At 43.9% G+C, this 23,186-nt stretch overlaps 1 protein-coding gene across 18 annotated transcripts in view; it reads left to right on the forward strand.

Annotated features, from left to right (window-relative positions):
• The window catches only part of HLCS (holocarboxylase synthetase), a 224,918-nt gene that overhangs the window by 102,465 nt on the left and 99,267 nt on the right, over positions 1–23,186 (forward strand). For 2 of the 18 annotated variants that reach the window (XM_086410855.1, XM_086410391.1), the window contains exon 7: positions 13,382–14,523. The exons of 14 other annotated variants lie outside the window; for them this stretch is intronic. In XM_086410855.1, coding sequence (XP_086266981.1) covers positions 13,382–13,436 — 55 coding nt within the window. In that variant the 3' untranslated portion in view covers positions 13,437–14,523. Of the gene's footprint in view, positions 1–5,863; positions 7,387–10,564; positions 10,748–13,381; positions 14,524–23,186 lie in introns of those variants that run through there. 2 more of the 18 variants (XM_086410219.1, XM_086410305.1) reach the window with 2 other exon arrangements.

The following is a 23,186-nucleotide window of genomic DNA, read 5'->3' on the forward strand; positions in this document are numbered from 1 at the left end:
TTGTTTTCTAAGAGCAAACATGCATTTTCCTTCGGACCCAGCAGTCTGACTGCTAGTTGTTTACCCAAGACAAACGAAAGTATGTGTCTGTGCAAAAAATTGTCCATCATCATTCGCAGCAGTTTTATTTGTAATAGTCAAAATCTGGAAACAACCCAGAAGGCCATAAGCAGAAGAATGGATAGGATACACTGTAGCATATTCATACAATTGAATATTCAGTTCAGTTGCTCAGTCGTGTCCGACTCTTTGCGACCCCGTGAATCGCAGCATGCCAGGCCTCCCTGTCCATCACCATCTCCAGGAGTTCACTCAAACTCACGTCCATCGAGTCCGTGATGCCATCCAGCCATCTCATCCTCTGTCGTCCCCTTCTCCTCCTGCCCCCAATCCCTCCCAGCATCAGAGTCTTCTCCAATGAGTCAACTCTTCGCATGAGGTGGCCAAAGGACTGGAGTTTCAGCTTTAGCATCATTCCTTCCAAAGAAATCCCAGGGCTGATCTCCTTCAGAATGGACTGGTTGGATCCTTGCAGTCCAAGGGACTCTCAAGAGTCTTCTCCAACACCACAGTTCAAAAGCATCAATTCTTTGGCACTCAGCTTTCTTCACAGTCCAACTCTCACATCCATACATGACCACTGGAAAAACCATAGCCTTGACTAGACGGACCTTTGTTGGCAAAGTAATGTCTCTGCTTTTGAATATGCTATCTAGGTTGGTCATAACTTTCCTCCCAAGGAGAAGCATTTTTTAGTTTCATGGCTGCAGTCACCATCTGCAGTGATTTTGGAGCCTAAAAAAATAAAGTCTGACACTGTTTCCACTGTTTCCCCATCTATTTCCCATGAAGTGATGGGACCGGATGCCATGATCTTCGTTTTCTGAATGTTGAGCTTTAAGCCAACTTTTTCACGCTCCTCTTTCACTTTCATCAAGAGGCTTTTGAGTTCCTCTTCACTTTCTGCCATAAGGGTGCTGTCATCTGCATATCTGAGATTATTGATATTTCTCCCAGCAATCTTGATTCCAGCTTGTGCTTCTTCCAGCCCAGCGATTCTCATGATGTACTCTGCATATAAGTTAAATAAACAGGGTGACAATATACAGCCTTGACATACTCCTTTTCCTATTTGGAACCAGTCTGTTGTTCCATGTCCAGTTCTAACTGTTGCTTCCTGACCTGCATACAGATTTGTCAAGAGGCAGGTCAGGTGGTCTGGTATTCCCATCTCTTTCAGAATTTTCCACAGTTGATTGTGATCCACACAGTCAAAGGCTTTGGCATAGTCAATAAAGCAGAAATAGATGTTTTTCTGGAACTCTCTTGCTTTTTCCATGATCCAGCAGATGTTGGCAATTTGATCTCTAGTTCCTCTGCCTTTTCTAAAACCAGCTTGAACATCTGGAAGTTCACAGTTCACATATTGCTGAAGCCTAGCTTGGAGAATTTTGAGCATGACTTTACTAGCGTGTGAGATGAGTGCAATTATGTGGTAGTTTGAGCATTCTTTGGCATTGCGTTTCTTTGGGATTGGAATGAAAATTGACCTTTTCCAGTCCTGTGGCCACTGCTGGGTTTTCCAAATTTGCTGGCATATTGAGTGCAGCACTTTCACAGCATCATCTTTCAGGATTTGAAATAGCTCAACTGGAATTCCATCACCTCCACTAGCTTTGTTCGTAGTGATGCTTTCTAAGGCCCATTTGACTTCACATTCCAGGATGTCTGGCTCTAGGTGAGTGATCACACCATCGTGATTATCTTGAAACAGACTAAGAACAGACTACTGATACATGCATCAACTTGAGCCAGTTTTGAAAATTTTATGCACAGTCAGAGAAGCCTTCACAAAATAGTACCTGCTGTATGCCTCCGTTTTACGAAGTTCTAGAACCAGCAAGTCTATTCTGTGGTGGGAGGAGCTCAGAAGATTGATTGTCTCTGGGGGATGGGGTGGACATCAGCTGGGAAAAACCCAGAGGAACACCTTGACTAATAGTAATATTTTGTTTTGTTTTTAACAAAACAGGTAAAATAGGTGTATACATTTTCCAAACCCCAGCAGATCTTATAATAAAAATCATTCCAGATAAATTTTATATAAAAACGAAAATACTGAGCTCTAGTTAAGTGCTGGCTTAATTATCAAGGAGGGAATATCCGTAGTTCATGCTGGAATGCATAAAGTAATAAGTGGGTGGATAGAATATTAATGGTAGACTCACTCTGGTCCTAAAACTTCATATTTGCTGTAACATATCATATCAGTATTTTTAAATTAATTTTTTATTGCCGTGTAGTTGATTTACGAAGTTGTGTTAGTTTCTACTGTACAGCAAAGTGAATCAGCCATACATTTACATATATCCACTCTCATCTAGATTCCATTCCCATATAGATCATTACAGAGTATCGAATAGAGTTCCCAGTGCTGTACAATAGATTCTTATTAGTTATCTTTTATATATGGTAGTGTATATATGTCAGTCCCAATCTCCCAGTTTATCCCCCACTCCTTTCCCCCTTGTTACCATAAATTTGTTTTCTAAACCTGTGACTCAATTTCTGTTTTGTAAGTAGGTTCATTTATACTATTATTTTAGATTCACATAAAAGTGATGTCATATGATATTTGTTTTCCTCTGTCTGACTTCACTCAGCATGACAATCACTAGGACCATCCATGTTACTGCAAATGGCATTATTTAATTCTTTTTAGTGGCCCGAGTAATATTCCGTTTTATGTATGTACCACATCTTCTTGATCCATTTCTCTGCTGATGGACATTTAGATTGCTTCCATGTCCTGGCTATTGTAAATAGTACTTCAGTGAACAAGGAGTTGCATGTAACCTTTAGCATTATGGTTTTCTCTGGTTGTATGCCCAGTGGGATTGCTGGATCATATGGTAGCTCTAGTTTTTTAAGGAATCTGCTTACTGTTCTGCATAGTGGCTGTACCAGTTTACATTCCCACCAATGGTGTAGGAGGATTCCCTTTTCTCTACATTCTCTCCAGCATTTATTGTTTATAGATTTTTTTGATGATGGGCATCCTGACTCCCGTGAGGTGATAGCTCATTATAGTTTTGATTTGCATTTCTCTTAACAATTTGTGATATTGAGCATCTTCTCATGTGTATGTCTTCTTTGGAGAAATGTCTGTTTGGACTTTCTGCCCACTTTTTGGATTGAGTTGTTTGGGTTTTTGATATTAAGCTGCATGAGCTGTTACCAATATTTTTATAACAAGTAAATTACTGTGGAAGATTTTTAAAAATATCCATGATAGTATATTTTAAATGATTTTAAATTGATGAAAACTGGATCTGTGTAACCTCTCTGTATCCCCAGGTGTATGTCAAAGCCACCTCATAAAAGGAAATATATGTTGTTTCCTATGTACATACATTTTTCTTCTTTCTTTTACTTGAATCCTCACCATTTTCTCCCTTGAACAGAATGGCTTTGAGGTACAGGAAAAGTATGCAGTTAAGACTAAAGTGTTACCTTTTGTGACTAGCTGAGTTATTTACTCCTTTGGTATTGGGTATTCTCAGTACTAAAATTTAAAATAAAAATCACAGTCTGTATTCTCATTTTCTGAAATCCCAGTGGTCTAATTTCTTTCTATTTATGCCCCTAGTGAAAATATTTAAAAAATCTAAATTTGTCTGCACATAAAGTTTTCATTTCTCACACCTCATATCATCCCGCCTGCTGTCTTGGCCTTTACAAGTGTGTGTGGAATAGGAGGCTCCCTGCTGGGCACCCCGAGTGTCTCAGGGTTGCAGTAAAGTCTTTGACCTCCTGTTAAAATGGGAAGATGTAATTAGCAGTGTTCTCATTATTTAAAATATTCTCATTACTGTATATTCTGATGTAATTTTACTCCATAATTGCTCAAAAGAACCTCTCCAAGGCTCTAGCCAGAGGTGGAGGGTAGGTGCCAATTTCTCTCCCTAAGATGCTATTTTCCAGACCCTTCTGCCCGGGTCCCTTAAAACTGTCACAGTGAACCCACGAAGAGTTAGCTTTCTTTTCTTAGTGTTTGGATTTTCGTCTTCTGTATCTCCGGCTCATACTTTTACTGAAAAGTCTTCTTGTCATTCAGTCCTTAAGATGTTTTCCCTAATATGATATTTTGTCCTGCGGCCCCTCTTTAAGTTTCTGCTTATTTTTTAGGGGTAATTAATAATCATCTGGGTAGGTATTTTAAGAAATGAGAAGGAAAAGTTTGCTCATAGGATAATACCTTAAAAAAAAATGAGCTCCTGTCAATAGCTGCTAGCCATGAGAGCGTAGCAGTTGCATTTGCTAACACTGTGTACGGTGCCCACTGGTAAGAACTTCTTGTATATTCTCTTCTACTGGTCCGCACGTCCCTCTGGTAATAAGGAGCCTCGCGTGCATGTGCCCGCGTGCTGTGTCACTCAGTCGTGTCCGACTCTTTGCGGCCCCATGGACTGTAGCCTGCCAGGCTCCTCTTTCTGTGGGATTCTCCAGGCAAGAATACTGGAGTGGCTTCCCATGCCCTCCTCCAGGGGATCTTCCTGACCCAGGGATGGAATCCGCATCTCTTATGTCCCCTGCGTTGGCAGGCGGGTTCTTTACCACTGGCGTGGCCTGGGAAGCCTGGTGGGCATCTAAGGAGCCTCACAGATCCAGGTGCGAGCTTCTTGGAGAGGCCATGGGGTTTGAATGCAGGCCTGTGGTGGCCAGAGGCTGTGCCCCTTACTGCAGCCCTGGGGAGAAAAACAAAAGCTGCCGGATCTTGCCACTGACAGTTCTTCAGTATCAGTTTCTGGCGTCTCTTAAATGAAAAAACACACATGCTTCAGTGTGGAATTAATTTTAAAACCATGGTGAACAACTTTTTCTGTTCAGATTCTGTGCAATTTGAACCTGTCATGTATAGGGTTCACAGGTTTTATTTTAAAGGTGGGCTCTCTACCGTTCTTACTCCTGCTCCACTCGTAAAAGATTCTGAAGCAACAATCTAGGTTTCCCCCAGAAGTTAAATTCCCTTGTTCATAAAATGATCCCAGCTCCCTCCTTTTTTTTTTTAAATAAGAGTGTTGGATTTGATCCCCGAGGTACTGCTGAAGTTCTGAGAGCTGTGGTTTTAACTCAGCTGATATAAACACAAGATTAAGGATGTCAGCAAGTTTGAAGTGAAGTATTCACAAAATAAGGATTCAGTGTATCAGAGAGCAACTTTTTCATGGGGTGGATAATGTCATAAGACTAAAGTGTACCTGGTATAGATGAGAATTACTGAAGGTAGAATTTTTTCTGAGTTTTATGAAACTTCTTAAGTATGTCTTGTGTTCTCATATTGCTTTTTGAAAAGCAAAGGACATTTTGAAAACACAAAATGCAGTGAGCATGGGTAATCCTTAGGAAAGAAATAAATTGGAAAGTGAAAATTTCTTTCTGGTACATCACGAGATGGCCGAAGGGAACTCATGGAAAATATCTTTCCATTAATAAATTGACACAAATTGTTGAAAAAATAAGTCGTCATTTTCCCCATAGAACATTTCAGCTGAGGCTTGAATCCTAGGTACAGTGCTCAGGTACAACCTATATAGTCTCTCGATTTTCCATGGGAAGAAACTGCAGCCGAGAGAGAGGGAGGGCTGCTCCAAACCTCCCTGTTCTCAGGAGGCGGAGGGGCGCACCCTTGTTCTTCACCCCAGCTTCACAGTGCTCAAGGCACTTAGGTTAGCCTACCGTTGGGCAGAGTCATCGAATACAAAGACCATTTTATAATGAAGCACTGAAGATCTCGTGTAATTTATGGAATACTACGTGTGTGTGTGTCTCGTGTACTCAGTCTTGTCCAACTCTTTTGCAGCCCCGTGGACTGTGGCCCACCAGGCTCCTCTGTCCGTGGGATTCTCCATGCAAGAATCTTGGAGTGGGTTGCCGTTTCCTCCTTCAGGGGATCTGTCTGACCCAGGGGTGGAACCCGTGTCTCCTGCACTGCGGGCAGGTTCCACTGGGGAAGCCCATGGAATATTATACGGAGGTGAAAAAGGGGGTGGTTGTCTGGATACAGATCGGTTCTCAGTGTCTCAGTCATTTGCCCTCATGATCATGTAGGTGACTGGGCGCTGTGGTTCGCTGCTCCTTCCCAATATACAGAAGAGTGTTGTACTGCACATTGCTGGCTCAGGAAAGGCTAAGAGTTCAGAATCTGAAGCACCGTTTCTGCTGAGTGCATATTGCTCTGGCACCATTGTAAAGTGAAAAAATTGTAAGTTGAGCCATCGTTAGTCAGGGACCATCTGTCGATTGTTATCAGCTTTCAATTATACAAGCAACATGTGAATATGTTTGCTTTTCATAAAACTGAAAATTACAACTAATATTAACAACCACCCTAGTCCTGTTTGTCTCCTTTCTCCCCACCCTCCCATTCCTTATTCCAACTTCACTGTTGGGAGGTCGATTTGTCTTTCTTTAGGACTTTTAAATACAGTATTATTTAAAGGTTATTAAAACCCTCACTGTATCTTTAAAACCCTTACCGTATCTTTTTATCTGCACTGGGATAAAAGATTAAGTTGCTAGATACCTAGAGACCCAACAATGATTTGGTTTTAAAAGAAAAGCCTTCAGTTCTTCCTTAGGTGGTAGTCCAGGATATCTAGTCCAGGCCTTTGGGCTGCAGTCTTCCACGCGGTCACTCAGGGTCCCAGGCCGACAGTGGCTTGTCATCTTTCATGTGTAGCCTCTTAGGTCAGTCTGGTCACTGCCATTTCAGCCGGCAAGAAGGGCAACAGGGTGGAGAAAGAGGGCCAGAATTTTCTCGTAAGGACACTTGGCTGTAGTGGCCCACTCTCACCTCCCGTTGCCAGGAGCTCCCAGCCAGCCTGCCTGAGAGGAGGAGGGTGAGGGGAGGCGGAGCACAGCCTGGAAGGGGAGACCAGATCCGGGCGGGCTGTTCTGTTTGTGCTACTTCATCCTCCTGTGGCCCAGCCTTCCTGTTATCGTATATCCATATAGCGCATTCCTGTAAATGACTGCATGCCACTCCGCACCGAGAGCCTGCTACTCTGTTTAGCGATTATCTTCTCAGTGGATAGCCAGCTGGTCTCCACCTTTTGCTCCTCGAGTCCGTGTCACAGTGGCTGTGACGCACTGCTCACTGTGGACTTGTGCAGGGTCTCTCTCCTGTGGGAACTGGGTCCTCACCCTCGTGTCTTTAGTTTGGATGGCCTTTGTTAAACTGCCTGCCAACCTAGTGGATATACAATTTCGTTTTCCCTTGGGCTTGGAGAGACCCGGTTTCCCTACAAAGGCTGGTGGGGTGATTCTTGCATCTTACTAGGTGATAGTAACCACCCCCACCCCCCAAAAAAGAAAATAGAAAAATGAAACACTCGGATGAAAGTTCTTTAGAGAAATGTTTATTATTGAGTAAATTCATTAGAGCAGAACACTTAAAAAAAAAAAAAAAACTACTCAAGTTCTTGGCTTTGTTTTATAGCCAGCATCTAATACCATTGGGTTACCCAATTTAGTAACAATTTAAAAATCTGTGGTTGAAGATGATGGTTAAAGATGAAACTGGATTATTTAAAGGAAATGAAAGTTACCTTTTGATTTAGAACCAGCTGCCTTAGAGCAAGATTGGTTTTGAGGAGTTTATGATCGAAGGAATGGGATCCCTGTATTTCCGCTACGGATTTGCTCAAATCCTGAAAATAGTTATGTAGATTAGAGGGAGTCCACCTTTCACAGACAGAAGGGGAGACCTAGACTACTGCAGTAACTTGCGCTTGGTCTGATACAGGAATACATCTTGAACTTGCAGAAATCTATACCATTTTTGTCAACACACTTTGACACCAAGGTCATATAAAGTGTAATATGGTTGAAATGGTTATTTCTTTAATTATAAGATGGTGTTTATAATCATCGGCATTTGTTACTATATTTATTTCTGAATGTATCTCCTTTTAAATCTTAAATTTCGTTTTTGAAAAAAGACGAATTTCTCCAAGTCAAGGGTTATTGATTTAACTGTAAGCATTTCTGCCCTTTCCTCTACCATTCCCTTCCCCCAGCCATTATCCAGAAACTTCAAGGTATTATTACTTTGTGCTACTAACCAAACTAATTTTGTCCAGATTGAAAGGTTATAAAATTCCTACAATTCAGGCTCACAAAAGTAAGACAGCACATGTGAATTCAAGAAGCTGTTAGTTATGAAGCGCTTTTCCTTTCTGAAAGGAAAGTAGTTTTAAGCTTCATTGAACGGATCTATGAAAAAGGTTGAGTATTATTTTACAATAATTTTAGACTTTCATGGCTGGAAATTAAATACAGCAGTTTTAGAGGTATATTTTACTTGAACTTTTACAAGCTTAGGCCATATTTTTATTAAAAAATCGGACTCAGCACCTTATATGGAGTACAATACCAGATGTGAGATGCAGGAGAGAATGCTAGGGCCACCTGCTTGCTGTGTATTAAAAACCTGTGTGGCAGCCGATGCCATCTAAAGTGCACATGACAGGGAATAATTGTGAGTTATTAGACTGTATCAGAAGAGTAAGGCTCAGTAGTGATGGAAGATTCCGGGGTTTCCATCACATCTTACTGTGTGTTTGGAAAAAGCTTGGGTTGAAATGATATCCCTTTGCTTTGAAAACAATGGCAACAACGAAGAAACGAAACAAGTGCGAAAAGCAGCAGAGGCTCTGTGGGCGCTTCCAGGGAGAAGCGGGAGCTGGGAAGGGGCTAGTGAAAAGGCGAACTTAATTTGATGGACTTGGTGTGGCATGCACGTGGCAGGGTCCTGATTTGCAGGTCTTTTCTCTCTGTTGAACATTTTTCTTCTTGTTCTTTCCGGTTTCCTAACATTTCCCATCTTCTTTTACCTTTGCTTCATTCCTGCTTCCCTATGCTTTTTTTTTTGAAATTTCTTTTTTTTTTTTTAATTATTCATTTGTTTTCTTATTGGCTGTGCTGGGCCTTCATTGCTGTGCAGGCTTTTCTCTAGTTGCAAAGAGCCGGGCCACTCTTTAGTTGCAGCGTGCAGACTTACCGCAGTGGCTTTCCTTGTCGCGGGGCACAGGCTTTAGGGCACACCGTCTTCAGTAGTTGTAGCGCGTGGGCTTCACAGTTGCAGTTCCCGGGCTACAGAGCACAGCCTCAGTAGTTGTGGGGCACACCCTTAGTTGCTCTGTGGCATGTGGGATCTGCCCAGATCAGGGATCGAGCCCATGTCTCCGGCACTGGCAGGCAGATTCTTTACTGCTGAGCCATTAAGGAAGCCGTCCCTATCCTGTCTCTTGCTTTTGATGGGAACAAAGCTTCCAGTTCAAGGTTTGAGCAGAGTGGAAGACCCAGGAATCTGCAGGTGCAGGCATATGCCTGGGGTGGTGGTCTTTAATCTGGGGGTTGCATTTTGGGGTATATGTTTAGTTTTTAGACCCTCAGCTTTCATTGGGGCACTTCCCTGAAATTGTTCGCTCGAGAAAATGCCTGTGGTTGGGGATCAGGCCTGTTTTATTCTCCCAGTCTCCCCTTCATAACTGCCCTTTTCATCCATCCATAATCTGACGATGGATGAGCCTTGTCTGAGATGGAGCAACCTCTGGGGTGGCAAACAAAGGGACGGTGTGAAATATTGGTCTCAGAAAGCAAGTAACACACTGGGTAGCCATTCCTGTTGCATGTCAGCTGGTTTCCAATTCTTTAGAGTAAACTGAAGGTGAGACTAACCAATCTGTCAGCTGAAAGATCATTAAACATACCTTTGGGTGATAGATAAGGGTGTGATTTTTGACACATATGTTGGAAGGAATTTAAAGAATTGAGTGACACTGCTATAATAACATTCCTTCTATTGCCTTGTACTAATGTATGTGAATAAGGTTTCTTAGCGTTTACCTCTAAAAAATGGAAAGTAGGAGTAGAATTGATTTTGATCCCTGTCTCATTCTAAGAGTAAGTAATATTCATTCATGGATCCAACTGAAAAAAAGACCTATTCATCTCTGAAAGAGTTGTTTTTTCAACGGATTTGAAGTTTATATATGTAATATTTTTATGAACATTTGAAACAGTTGTATTTTGGTCAGTTCTTTACTATCAATAATTGTACCTAGAAATCAATCCACAATAAAAACATTTTAGTTCTTAGAGCTTATGGTTGTGGAAAATAACTAAAATGCTTATGTTTACATAGTTTTACAATTTGTAAACATGTAAATCAGGGAGGTTAAGACTCTCAAACATAAAATGATTGTTAAGGTGAAATTTTGAGGGTGAAGTAAAATTTTGCTGAAGGAGAAAATGAATGAAAACTTCTGCTGACTAAAAAGTTTATTTCTGCACTTTTAAAACTGATGATAATGGGTAACGCATTGCTATGGTACTTCAATTCCTTTGACTACATTTTAAAAATTGCAGTGTAATAGTTTTATTTAAAATGTCAGTGTCTACCCAATCAGAAATTCCATCTGTTGGAACTACCCAAATTTATATGTCAAGTTAAAAATATGCAAAGCTTTCACAGTTGGTTTTCTTTTTTTTTCCTCAGTTCATTTGACGGCATGCAAGCCCTAGGTTCAAAGATCACTGCTTTGGGGCGCAAAGAGTTCCATGTGACATGGTTAGCATTTTTTTTTACCACATCATATTGGGTTCAGATGGGCTGCTGGGTCTTGAGCAGCAAAAAGTTCTCCCAGGAGAAATAATAAAAAGAGAATCGTGAGCAAGTCTCGGTGCTGTTTTACAGTAATTTTCTATTGTCATAACTTTGCTGGAGAAAAATAGATCTGTATGGCGTTCAGGGACACTGTCGCTTGAGTGAGCCTTTTAAGGGCCAATCTGACTACGTCCCCTTTTCCTCAAAAATTCGCAGGCTTTACACTCCCCAAATCTTGAAAGTCCCAACCCTTAGCACACCAGAGAGGATAGCCACTTGGCTCTTACCTTTTTCCCCACTTGTGCCATGCCACGCCGGATGCGGGAGAGCACGCATTGCCATGCCACGTCGGATACGGGAAAGCACGCGTATCCATGCCGCGCCGGATGCGGGAGAGCACGCGTATCCATGCCACGGGATACAGGAGAGCATGCGCATCCGTGCCACACCAGATGCGGGAGAGCACGCGCACCCATGCCGCGCCGGATACGGGAGAGCACGCGTATCCATGCCACACCGGATATGGGAGAGTTAACGAGCCCTCGCATTCATGACTGCGTGTACAGTTTTGGCTCATGTGGGATTTGGGGAGTTTTGTGGCAGTGAAAAAAGGGCAAGTGTTGATATTAGTGGTGTGGCATGGGTTGGTGGAAAGAAGAGTCCAGAGACCTGAGGCTCCCTTTCAGCCATCCCTGAATTGCTTTCACTTTGGCAAGGCCCCAGACCTTTTCGCTCTTTCCTTTCCTGGTCTGTCAAACTTACAAGTACTTGATTAGAGCTTCTTTCATCCGCCTCTGGTCGGGAAGCTGAGTTACACGCTCTGTAGGGCTTGTTAGCCAGCTGTGAGTGGGACGGTCACCCAGGCTTTGACTGTGAGGCAGGCAAGCTCACTGCAGGGAGCGAGAGGGTGAGAGACGCACCTGCCAAGCGTTTCTGAACAAGGGAGGCAAAACGTGAAATTTGAAAGAGTGCATAAATTCTTAGAACGTTTTGTGAGGGAAGACAGATCTGCTTATAAAGCACATGAAGAGATGTCATTGGCCACCAGGGAAATGGAAGTCAAAACCGCAGCAAGGTACCATGGCTGTTCTGGAAAAGACACACAATAATAAGTGTTGAAGACGTGGAGAAATTGGAACCTTCTTATACTGCTGTTGGGAATGTAAAAGAGTTGCAACATCTTGGTAAAGTCTGGAGGTTCCTCAAAAGATTAAGCATGGAGTTCCTATATGACCCTGCAGTGTATGTATATATGGGCTTCCCTGGTGGCTCAGATGGTAAAGAATCTGCCTGCTATATGAGAGAGCTGGGTTCAATCCCTGGGTTCTGAAGACCCTCTGGAGCAGAGAATCCCATGGACAGAGGAACCTGGTGGGCTTACAGTCCATAGGGTCGCAAAGAGTCGGACACCTCTGAGTGACTAACGTTTTATCATTTGACCCAGCATTTCTACTTCTAGGTATCAACCCAAGAGATGTATATGTCCACATAGGAACTTGTATGTGGATATTTGTAGCAGCATTATTCATAATAGCCAACGAGAAAGCGACCCCGCAGATGAATGGATCAACAAAATGTGGTCTGTCCATACAATGGGCTTCCCTGGGGTCTCAGACAGTAACGAATCCACCTGCAGTGCAGGAGACCTGGATTTGATCCTTTTGTATGAAGATCCCCTGGAGGAGGGCAGAATAGTATTTAGCCATGGAAAGAGATGAGGTACTGACATGTAATATAGCATGGATGAACCTTGGAAACATCATGCTAAGTGAAAGAAGTCTGTCACAAAAGATTGCATATTGTATGATTCCATTTATGTGAAATGCCCAGAGTAGGCCAATCTATAGAGACAGAAAATAAAATTAGTAGTTGCCAGGGGTTGGCGGTTTGGGGAAACAGGAGTTGATTGATAATGGGTTTGGGGTTATTTTGGGAGGAGCTGGTGGTGGTCATGGTTGTGGTTTAGTCGCTCAGTCATGTCTGACTCTTTGCGGCCCCATGGACCGTAGCCCACCAGGTTTCTCTGTCCATGGGATTCTCCAGGCAAGAGTACTGGAGTGAGTTGCCATGCCCTTCTCCAGGGGATCTTCCTGACCCGGGAATCGAACCCAGGTCTCCTGCATTGCAGGCAGATTCTTTGCCAACTAAGCTGTGAGGCAAACCCAATAAAAATGCTCAACTTTGAGAATATACTAAAACCCGCTAAATTGTATGTGTACACACATACAACTTATTAATGTTATTTTCAAAATGCTTGAATGCATTTATTGGTTCCAGTTTTCCTTTCCGACAACCTTCTTCTAGGCCTGTGCACCAACTGTTGTTTGGAAGTGTCCCCTTAGCCACCATCCTGAGATGTTACTGTCTCTTCTGTTATGTCCCCTCTTCACAGACACCGTGAATGCTAAGTTGCTTCAGTGGTGTCCGACCCTTTACGACCCGATGGACTGTAGCCCTCCAGGGCAGGCGAATTTACCACTAGCACCGCCTGGGAAGCCTGCACAGTGGCAGCCTCCCGTTTGGCTTACTGCCTGGTTTTGCTTCCCTGGTGGCTCAGATGGTGAAGAATCTGCCTGCAGTGCAGGAGACAATGGTTCAATTCCTGGGTCGGGAAGATCCCCTGGAGAAGGGAATGGCTACCCACTCCAGTATTCTTGCCTGGAGAATTCTCCCTGTTCCGGGATCACCCAGTCACATTTACTTTATCAGGTCTCCTGAAACCTGGAGCATTACCCCAGCCTGCCTTCGCCATAGACGGCACTGACATTTTGAGGAATCCTGGATTTGATTCGGACAGTTTGGGGCAGAAACACAGCACTTGTGATGTTGTGTCCTCAGAACAGCTCACCAGGAGGCCAGGCGTCCTGTACCTGCAAGATAGACTTCATCCCTTGGTGAGCGTGGTGTACACAGAGTGCCGTTTTCCTTTTGTATCAAAGAAGTAATGGACGGGGAGATGCTTTCAGGCTAGTATCAAGCTTTCACCTAATTGTTTTCTTATGACTCTTGCACACATCAGGTGGCAAAACAGCAAACTTGTAAATCATTCCTTTGACATTTATTTGTTGACATTCAGTGTAGGAAATAGCCTTCTCTCTCGTTCTGTATCTGTTTATTTATTTGTGTCAGCACATACGTGTGGATTTCTGTTTGATTCAGTGGTTTATAATGTACTGCATGTCATTATTGACTTTGGTGCTCAGAGTGCCCCAGATTTGCCCAGTGGTACCCTGTTCAGGGTAACTCTCCGACTCCTTTTGACAGACCACACAACATTTCTTGAACTGTTTCTTTTTTTTCTGGCACAACAAGAATCAACTCCTGTTTAAAACCATGTTGTCTTATTTTATGTTCCTGCCTATCCCAGGATGCTGTAGCTTCTGTATGAGCTCTGTTGCTTTACCCTTCATTTTGTCATCATTCTTTTCAGGAAATAATATTTATTTTTAAAAGGGCTGTATTATTATCTGCAGCTGAAGTGTGACAAATAAAATTGGTGAGCCCTGTCAAGGTAACATACCTTTCCTAAAACCTGCTTCCCCACGAGCATTACTGTGGTCTTACCCTAAACTATTTCTCCATGACCTGGGGAAAGTGACTGGTTGGTGAGGAATCTATGAGGGCGGAGAGGTTTTTTGTTGTTGTTGTTGTTAAAATTTATTTATTTTTAATTGAAGGATAATCGCCTTACAATATTGTGTTGGTTTCTGCCATACAGCAACATGAATCAGCCATGGGGGAAACCATTCATATGTGTCCCCTCCCTCTTGAACCTCCCTACCCCATCCCACCCCTCTAGGTTGTCACAGAGCCCCAGTTCGAACTCCCTGAGTCACACAGCAAATCCTCCCGGCTCTCTATTGTACATATGACAGTGTGTATGTTTCCATGCCGCTCTCTTCATTCCTCCCACCCTCTCCTTCCCCCACTGTGTGCACACGTCTGTTCTTTCTGTGTGTCTCATTTGCAGTCCTGCAAATGGGTTCATGAGTACCATCTTTCTAGAGTCCATATATATGGATTACTATGTGATATTTGGTTTTCTCTTTCTGACTTACTTCACTCTGTATAACAGGCTCTTGGTGTATCCACCTCATTAGAGAGTGTTGCTACTTTATAACTGACTTTTTCTTGGGAAGGGGGCAAGCCTTCGGAATTTTATTTTTATTTTTTATGCTTCTCTGTCTTTTCCAAATTTTGTGCCATAGATGTGCATTACTTGTGGGGTAAGAAAGAGTACTTCACCTTTTAAAACAATTGTTTTCTGAGATACTTACGGGTTATGCAAAAATAGAATTCCCATAAGATTCTCACCCAGATTCCCCTTATGTTAAGATCTGACACAGTCATAGTATATTTGTCAAAAGCAAGAAGTTAACTTTGGTACAGTTATTATACCTGGGGCTTCCAAGACCACCCCCAGATTCACTGGTTCCCCAGAAGGACACACAGGACATGCGGACATACTCATGGCTGTGATTTATTGCAACAGAAGGACCCAAAACAAATCAGCAAAGGGAAGAGGCACGGGGGGAAGCCTGGAGGACGCCAGGCACAGACTTCCAGGTGTCTCCCCAGGAGTGCACACGGTGGACACGTGCGCTCAGTTGTATCTGACTCTTTGTGACCCCAGGGACTGTAGCCTGCCAGGCTCCTTGGTCCGTGGGATTTCTCCAGGCAAGGATGCTGAAGTGGGTGGCCATTGCTTCCTCCACAGTTCACACAGGACACACTTAATTCCCCCAGCAGTGAGCAGTGGCAACAGTCCAAAATGCCGCCTACCACTCACTAGATACCCGGAATTTTTGTTGGGGGCTGATCATGTAGACACCCTCTGCCTGAAAGTGAAAGTCACTCAGTCGTGTCTGACTCTTTGTGACCCCATTAACTAGTCCATGGAATTCCCCAGGCCAGAATACTGGAGTGGGTAGCCTTTCCCTTCTCCAGGGGATCTTCCCAACCCAGGGATTGAACCCAGGTCTCCCGCATTGCAGGCAGACTCCTTACTAGCTGAGCCAGAAGGGAAGCCCTATGCCAAAAATTTAGACTCCCAGAATGAAAGGATTAAATAAAATGTGGTCTGTTTGTACAATGGAATATTATTAAGGCATAAAAACGAATGAGGTGCTCATAGGTGATAAAGCGTGGATGAACCATGAAAACAGTATGCTACGTGGAAGAAGTCAGACACCAGAGACCACGTATCGTATGGTTTCTTTTATGTGAAATGCCCAGAACAGACGAATCCATAGAGATCCAGAGTAAATGAGTGGTTGCCCGGGGATAGGTTGGTGAATTGGGTTGTAATTACTAAGGGTTAAGTGGTTTCTTTTGGGGGTTGAAATGAAACATTTTGGGGGTGAAAATGTTCTGGAATTAATTGTGATGTTTGTCTAACTCTGACTATACTAAGACCACTGAATCTCACACTTTAAATGGGTGAATTTGTGGCATTTCAATTATATCTCAATAAAGCTGTTATTAAATAAAAAGATAGGTGGTACAGAAATTCAGAACTATATGTCAGAAATGATTTAACAGGCATGTACTCTTTAAAAATACAATATAATAAACAAACATCTCTTGATGAAAAGTTATTTCCACGTCTCGAAGCAGCAGAGAGTAGCTTGACAGACCACGTAGACTAGCAGCTCTGACCAAACACGAAGAGTCAGACAGGGCCAAACAGCATCAACAGCCAAGCACAGGTAAATCAGCTGTGCAAAGGGCAGGGGGTTAGGGGTTGGGGGCAGAAAGAGGGAGCTGCTGAGGTTGTGCAGCCCAGAATTTTCCTCGATGTGCCCTTATTTGAGCTGTAGAGACACAGCCAGTGTTATAAGGTAGGTTACCTACAGTCCTTAACGACACGGGACCACATTTCATTCCTCTTTGTCATATCCTGTCTCTGAGCCCTCAGCACAGAACCTGGTCAGCATTCCATAAATGTCTGTTGAAATAAAATGAAGTAATTTTTCTGTCAACATATCCACCATGGGGAGAGGTGAAAAATTGAGAAAATGAATAGAATGTGTTTAACTTATTTTCACACTCATTTTATTGAAGCTCTCTGTAAAAATAAACCCATGTGGACGGTAATTGATTGAGTGATAATTTCTAAGTAGCAGAGTGTTAAAGTAGGTAAGTGCTTCCTACTGCGGAGAAATTGCCTGGCTAGAATCTGAACCGCTGAGGTGTTTATTTTAACACTGGGAAACATTTATTACTCTAAATTTGTTTCCATTCATACACAGCATCTATCATGCCAGATGTGACATGTCTAAACTAGACATGGTTTGAAAAATGCAATAATCCCCGTATCAGGTGAATTTCTAAGAGAAATAGTTTTTCCTTTTTATTTATTGCCTGTCCCTTCAGCCTCTTTTCCTTGTACAATAAAGCTGAAGCTGTGATTTGACTTAGTGTATTTGAGCTTGAAAAAGAGCTTATGATTAAAATTTGAATATCTCCAAGTGAAACTTGGACTTGGGGGTGTAGTTAACAATGAGACCTGAGCAGCTTTCCCCCAGCGCACCGGTCTGACTCACCCTCCCCACCTCATGAATTCAAACTTTGTCTTAGGTGGCCTACTGGGGGAGGAACTTAGCTTTCCAAGAGGGCATGAGTTTGGAGTTGGATGAGCCTGGCTTGAGTCCTGCTCCACCACTGACTGCCTGCGTGACCGTGGGGAAGTCACATGACTTCTCTGTGTTCGGTTTCCTCATCTGAAAAACCAGGGAGAATTATGCCTACTCAGAATAAGATGAAATCAACACTGAATTTGATCCCAGGTGCTCCAAGGACGTTTACCCCTCCCCCGACAATTATTGAGCACCCCAGGTGGTGCAGTGGTAAAGAATCAGCCTGCCAATACAGGAGACGCAGGAGACGCAGGTCTGATCCCTGGTCTCGAAGATCCGCTGGAGGAGGCAATGGCAACTCACTCCAGTATTCTTGTCTGGAAAATCCCATGGACAGAGGAGGCTGCCAGGCCACAGTCCATGGGGTTGCAGAAGAGTCAGACATGACATGAGCAACTGAGCACACGCACACACTCTACAAATATTACATAGAAGGCACACGGGTGTGTGAATGAACGGTGCTCACACATTCTTGTCCTGCTCATTCTGACCTGAAACCTGCCACACAGAGGCAATAAGGGTCAAGCCACCAACCCCACGGGAAGTCCAGTCCAGCGGACCTCAGCCTTGTTCGGGAATTCTCAGCCAGAGAAGGCGGCTGGTGAGGAGGGTTCCTGAGCAGGGTCGCTGGACACGTGGCTGTGGTATAGACCTTTGGTGCACACCTGGCCCCCTCACTGGAAGGCCGGCCGCACGCGGGCAGGGCCTGCCCTCTGTCTCCCCATGGTCCTCTGCTCGGATGTCCCCGCCGTGGTTTCCTGATGCCGCCTCACCCCAGGCACCCTGCTCGGCTCACGCTTCTTCCTGGTCTCCAGATTTTGTTTACTGTTCCCTCTAAAAATGCAAACTTAAGATCAGGGGCTTGTTGACTCTCACACCCGGCACGGCAGGGGCCCAGGAGATGTTTGTCGAGCGAGTGCGTGCATCCACAGACAGACGCCTTTCGGGCTGCTGTGATTGTTTCCCTCCATCCGCGTATGTTTTTATTCGAGGTGGATCTTTCCAACCTCGCTTTTGCCAGTCCCGGTTCCACTTAGAAACGAGGCCTGGTGGTTAGGGAAAGCGTCCCAACTTTATATTTCAAGTAAGGCTTCTTAGCCAGTAGCTACGTTTGGAATTTTTTGTCATTTGGAGATGTATCAAAAATTCCGCATGGATTAAATAATTAAAAGCATGAGAAAGGAGAAGACAGGATGTGGAGAGTTAGCCGTGCTTTTGGTACGAATTCTTAAGTTTAAGGGTACTGAGTGAGATTTTTATAGAAAGCTTAATGAAAATGTGTAAAATACAGTAATACATTAAATGTGTGTGTGTGTGTGGACACGTGTGTTAGTTGCTTAGTTGTGTCTGACTCTTCGCGACCCCGTGGACTGTAGCCCACCAGGCCCCTCTGGTCTGTGAGATTCTCCAAGCAAGAATGCTGGAGTGGGTTGCCATTCCCTTCTCCAAATAAATTAAATAATAATTAAAAAAACACCCAGGACCCCAAAATAATTAACAGCCAGCTATGAACTGGGATTTTCAGGAAAAAATAAGACAAAACAGGGCCATTCTGATATACAATGGAATATCACTCGGTCATTAAAAAGAATGAAATAATGCCATTTGCAGTAACATGGATGCATCATACTAAGTGAATTAAGTCAGAAAGAGAAAGACAAATACCATATATCAGGTATAGATGGGATCTGACATATGGCACGCTTGAACAGAAACAAACTCGCAGACACAGGGGACAGACCTGTGGTCCCAGGGGAGGAGGGGAGGGGAGGGAAGGACTGGGAGTTCGGGGCTAGCAGATGTGAATGTTCTGTGCAGGATGGATCGACCAACGTCCTACTGTACGCAGGGAACTAAACTCAGTATCCTGTGATAAGCTGTAATGGAAAAGAGCATTTAAAAAAAAATATCTGTGTGTAACAGGACTTCCCTGTAGCTGAAACGGTAAAGAATCTGCCTGCAGTGCAGGAGACCAGGGTTCAGTCCCTGGGTTGGGAAGATCCCCTGGAGGAGGGCATGGCAACTGACTCCAGTATTCTTGCCTGGAGAATCCCCTGGACAGAGGAGCCTGGCGGGCTACAGTCTGTGGGGTTGCAAAGAGTCAGACACGATGGAGTGACCAACACACACACATGTAACTGAGTCACTTTGCTGTACAGCAGAGATTGGCACAACACTGTAGATCAACTGTGCTTTAGTTAAAAAAAGTTAAAAAGTAAAACAGGGCCACTCTGCTTTGACTCGGGGAACTTGTATGATGCGGTCGACACGTGGACCCCCCGAAAAGCCAGTGTGGGGTGGAAGGCAGAGAGCCCCAGCAGGTTCGGGGTGGGCAAGCAAAGCAGGATGGATGCTGGGGCCTTGGCACTACAGCTCACTGTTTCCCCAAGGCCCTGCCCAGGCTGGCTGGTCTCACCAAGGACCCGGCTGGCTCCCTCAAGTACACGCAGATAAAGGCACAGATAATGTGAATCATCAAGCGTTCCGAGGGACAGGGCTGGTGTGACGCAAGGGCATAACAGGGAGACAGAGATTCTCTGTGTTTCTCCCACCCCACCTCTGCCCTCTCTCTTCACATCTCCACCTTTGGGATGGGGTGGGAAGGGAAGAAAGGTTAAATAAAGGGAAGGAGAAAATGTTCATAGAATTGTCGTCCGTTGTCCCGTTCTGGAGGATCGCTGAAGCAACCATGTGGAAATGGAATACCTTGTGTGCCTGGGGTATGAAAGGGCAGTTTGGAAAAAGAAGTAGGTCATCCTGGACCAGGTTTTCAGTGAATTCCTGTATCAGTGTGAAGACTTAAAAACCTCGTTTGGCCTGTTTTCAGTACAGGCTCCCTTGCTTTGCACGGCACCGTGATGATTGGAATGGGTGCACGTCAGAACAGTGACCTCACTTAGCGTGGTTGCTGGGGACACAGTTCCTACATGGATGAGCTTCAGTTTGCTTGAGTACCGTGCAAAGTGGAGGGACTTCCCTGGTGACTGAGACAGTAAAGAATCTGCCTGCAATGTGGGAGACCCAGGTTCAATCCCTGGGTTGGGAAGATCCCCTGGAGGAGGGCATGGCAACCCACTCCAGGATTCTTGCCTGGAGAATCCCCATGGACAGAGGAGCCTGGTGGGCTACAGTCCACGGGGTCACAAAGAGTCAGACACGACTTTGCAATTAACACAAACGCACACATGCAAAGTGCAAATGGCCTATATTAATAAGTTAATATATTTAAGGTAATCAAAGTATGATACCATGTGGAAAAAGTGCACGGGTTGTATCTGTGTGTGTGCGTCTGTGTCTGTGTGTGTGGTTTCACGTCCTGGTAAATCTGAGTTCCTTTGGTTTTCTGATTTCAAAATACATTAGCCATTTCGTGCTCTGGCTCCTACCCACCTCATAACTGGAGGTGAGGGAACATGATGCCTAGATGTGGTTTTCTCTTAACTAGGTGATTATTGGTGGTGGGCGCTATTTGGGCATTGCTGTATTTTTTTTCCATTTTTCTTTTTGTTGCTGTGGGGACTGTGTTATGTTGCCTGATGATATACTTCCTAGAGCGGGTTATGTTCTAATGCTTTTTCAGTGTGTTAATTGGGTCTGGAGGGTTTCAAAAAACTACTATGGGTATGGGATATGTTATTTATGTCTCTCTGACCCGTAGAAGCTGTGGTATTCACTTGTAATCTGAGACAGATTCTATTTTAGAAAGTCTCACCTACGATTATTGCCATTCGTCTGTCTTTTAAAACTGAAGCTGTCCCCAATCTAAATCCCAGCAGTGCTCGGTCACCTCACAGGACCGTGTAACGCTGCAGGAGTCCCACCAGGGTGTCCTGGCCTGCCTGGTCTTCCATGTCAGTGACCCAGAGAGTAGTGGTTTCCAACTCTATCAGACCCATACTTCTCTTTTTTTCATAAAGCAGATTTTTTTGGAGATACAATTTACAATTCAACACTGAAAGTATACAGTTGATTCAGTGGGTTTCAGTATATCTGCACGTGTGCAAACATCACTACAACCCGTTTATGTTTTTAACCCCCCGCCCCAGAGAGAAAGAAACCCGGCACCCATTGACGGTCACTTCCCGTCCCACCCTGTCTCCGCCCCAATTCTAGCCCTCGGCGACCTCTCTTTACCTTTTGCTTCTTTCTGTGTGTTAGTCGCTCAGTCATGTCTCACTCTTTGCGACCTCAAGGACTGTAGCCCGCCGGGTTCCTCTGTCCATGGAATTTTTCCAGGCAAGAATACTGGAGTGGTTTGCATTTCTTTCACCAGGAGATCTTCCTGGCCCAGAGATCGAACCCCCATCCCCCACATTGTAGGCAGACTCTTTATCATCTGAGCCACCAGGGATTTGCCTAATCTGGATATTTCACACAAATGAAATCATATAACATGTGACCTTTTTTCGTTTAACTTCTGTTTTTTAAAAATATATATATATTTATTTTTTAATTGAAAGATAGTTGCTTTACAGAATTGTGCTGTATTTGGCTTCTTTTGCTTCGCATAAGTGAAAGGATCATTTATGTTGTACCATGTCCATACCTCGATTTTTTTACAGATATTTTATAATGCCACGTTTAACCTCTTGAAGTTAAATTCATAGACCGTATAACCAACCTACAAGACATAGTTTTAAAAAGTCAGTGTAATGTTCTAAGCATAATAAAAAGAGAAAAAAGAAGCAAATAGTTAAGGTAAAATATTATGCATCTTAATATATGTTCATATCTGACTGTTGAAGAAAACATGAAGTAGTTAGACACCGTATGCAAATCTGTTGACCGCTGTTTAGACGCATAAATATGTGTTGCATCGAATAATTCAGACACCATGAGTGGTGTTGCCTTGGATGACAAGATTTTTCATGAAGGGCAACAATCCTGTACTTTGGACTTTATCTTTCCTCCACTGATTTATATGGTGGTAACATCCTTGGAAAATTAAGACCATAATAAAACTGTACAGAAAGTACTTTTTGTTTTTATGTAAAAATGCAATCATTTTCTAATATCAGATAATTGTGAGCAGGTTTTACATCTACTTGGCTCAACTGCTAAAGAATCCACCTGTAATGCAGGAGACCTGGATTCAATCCCTGGGTTGGGAAGATCCCCTGGAGAAGGGAAAGGCTACCCACTCCAGGATTCTGGCTTGGAGAATTCCATGGACTGCATAGCCACGGAGTCACAAAGAGTCAGACACGACTGAGCGACTTTCACTTTTACATCTACATGAGTAGCCAGAGGGACATTAGACCCTTGTTTCAGTGGGTGCGAGAGTGGTCGCTGGCTGCAGGACAGTGTGAGGACCTGGGCCCTCTGAGCGCTGAATTCTAGTCATTGTGACCAGCAAAAATAAATAAAGTTCTGAAATGTGCCCTAGGGGCTGTCCTGCACCCAGGGAGGACCTCTTCTCTAGGGGTCTAGCTTGTGACATTGGCTTCATCCATGTGGTATCTCTTATTAAGCTTTCTTTCCCCTCGTTGAACTGTTCAGATTATTCACCATGCTCTCACAGACAGGAGGGAAGCTGGCACCTTCCTCTCGCGTGGTGGGAAGGGACTACTTTCTGTCTGATTCCCCCTGCCCCCCACCCCGAGTCCCTTATGCCCTAAGATGCTGCTGGAATTCCACTTCTGTTCCGAAATGTTGCTTGTCAGTGCAATCCCAAGAAGTCACGCCTTCTGCAGAGCTCTGAGGATCCAGACAGTCTACATCTCCTTCTGATGCTTACCGCAACTGTTGCTTTGACCAGGGCATCTTCCTAAGTGTCCCTCGCTATGCCTGGTGTGTGCCTGCCTCGGGTGGGAACACAGTGAGCATCTGTCTCCATGGTAGAGAAGAGGGATGTTGTTACTGCAGCAGTGTTTTAG

Source organism: Bos grunniens, chromosome 1, assembly GCF_055505025.1.
Source record: "Bos grunniens cultivar Pamir isolate PY7600 chromosome 1, Bosgru_T2T1.0, whole genome shotgun sequence".
Lineage (NCBI taxonomy): Eukaryota > Metazoa > Chordata > Mammalia > Artiodactyla > Bovidae > Bos > Bos grunniens.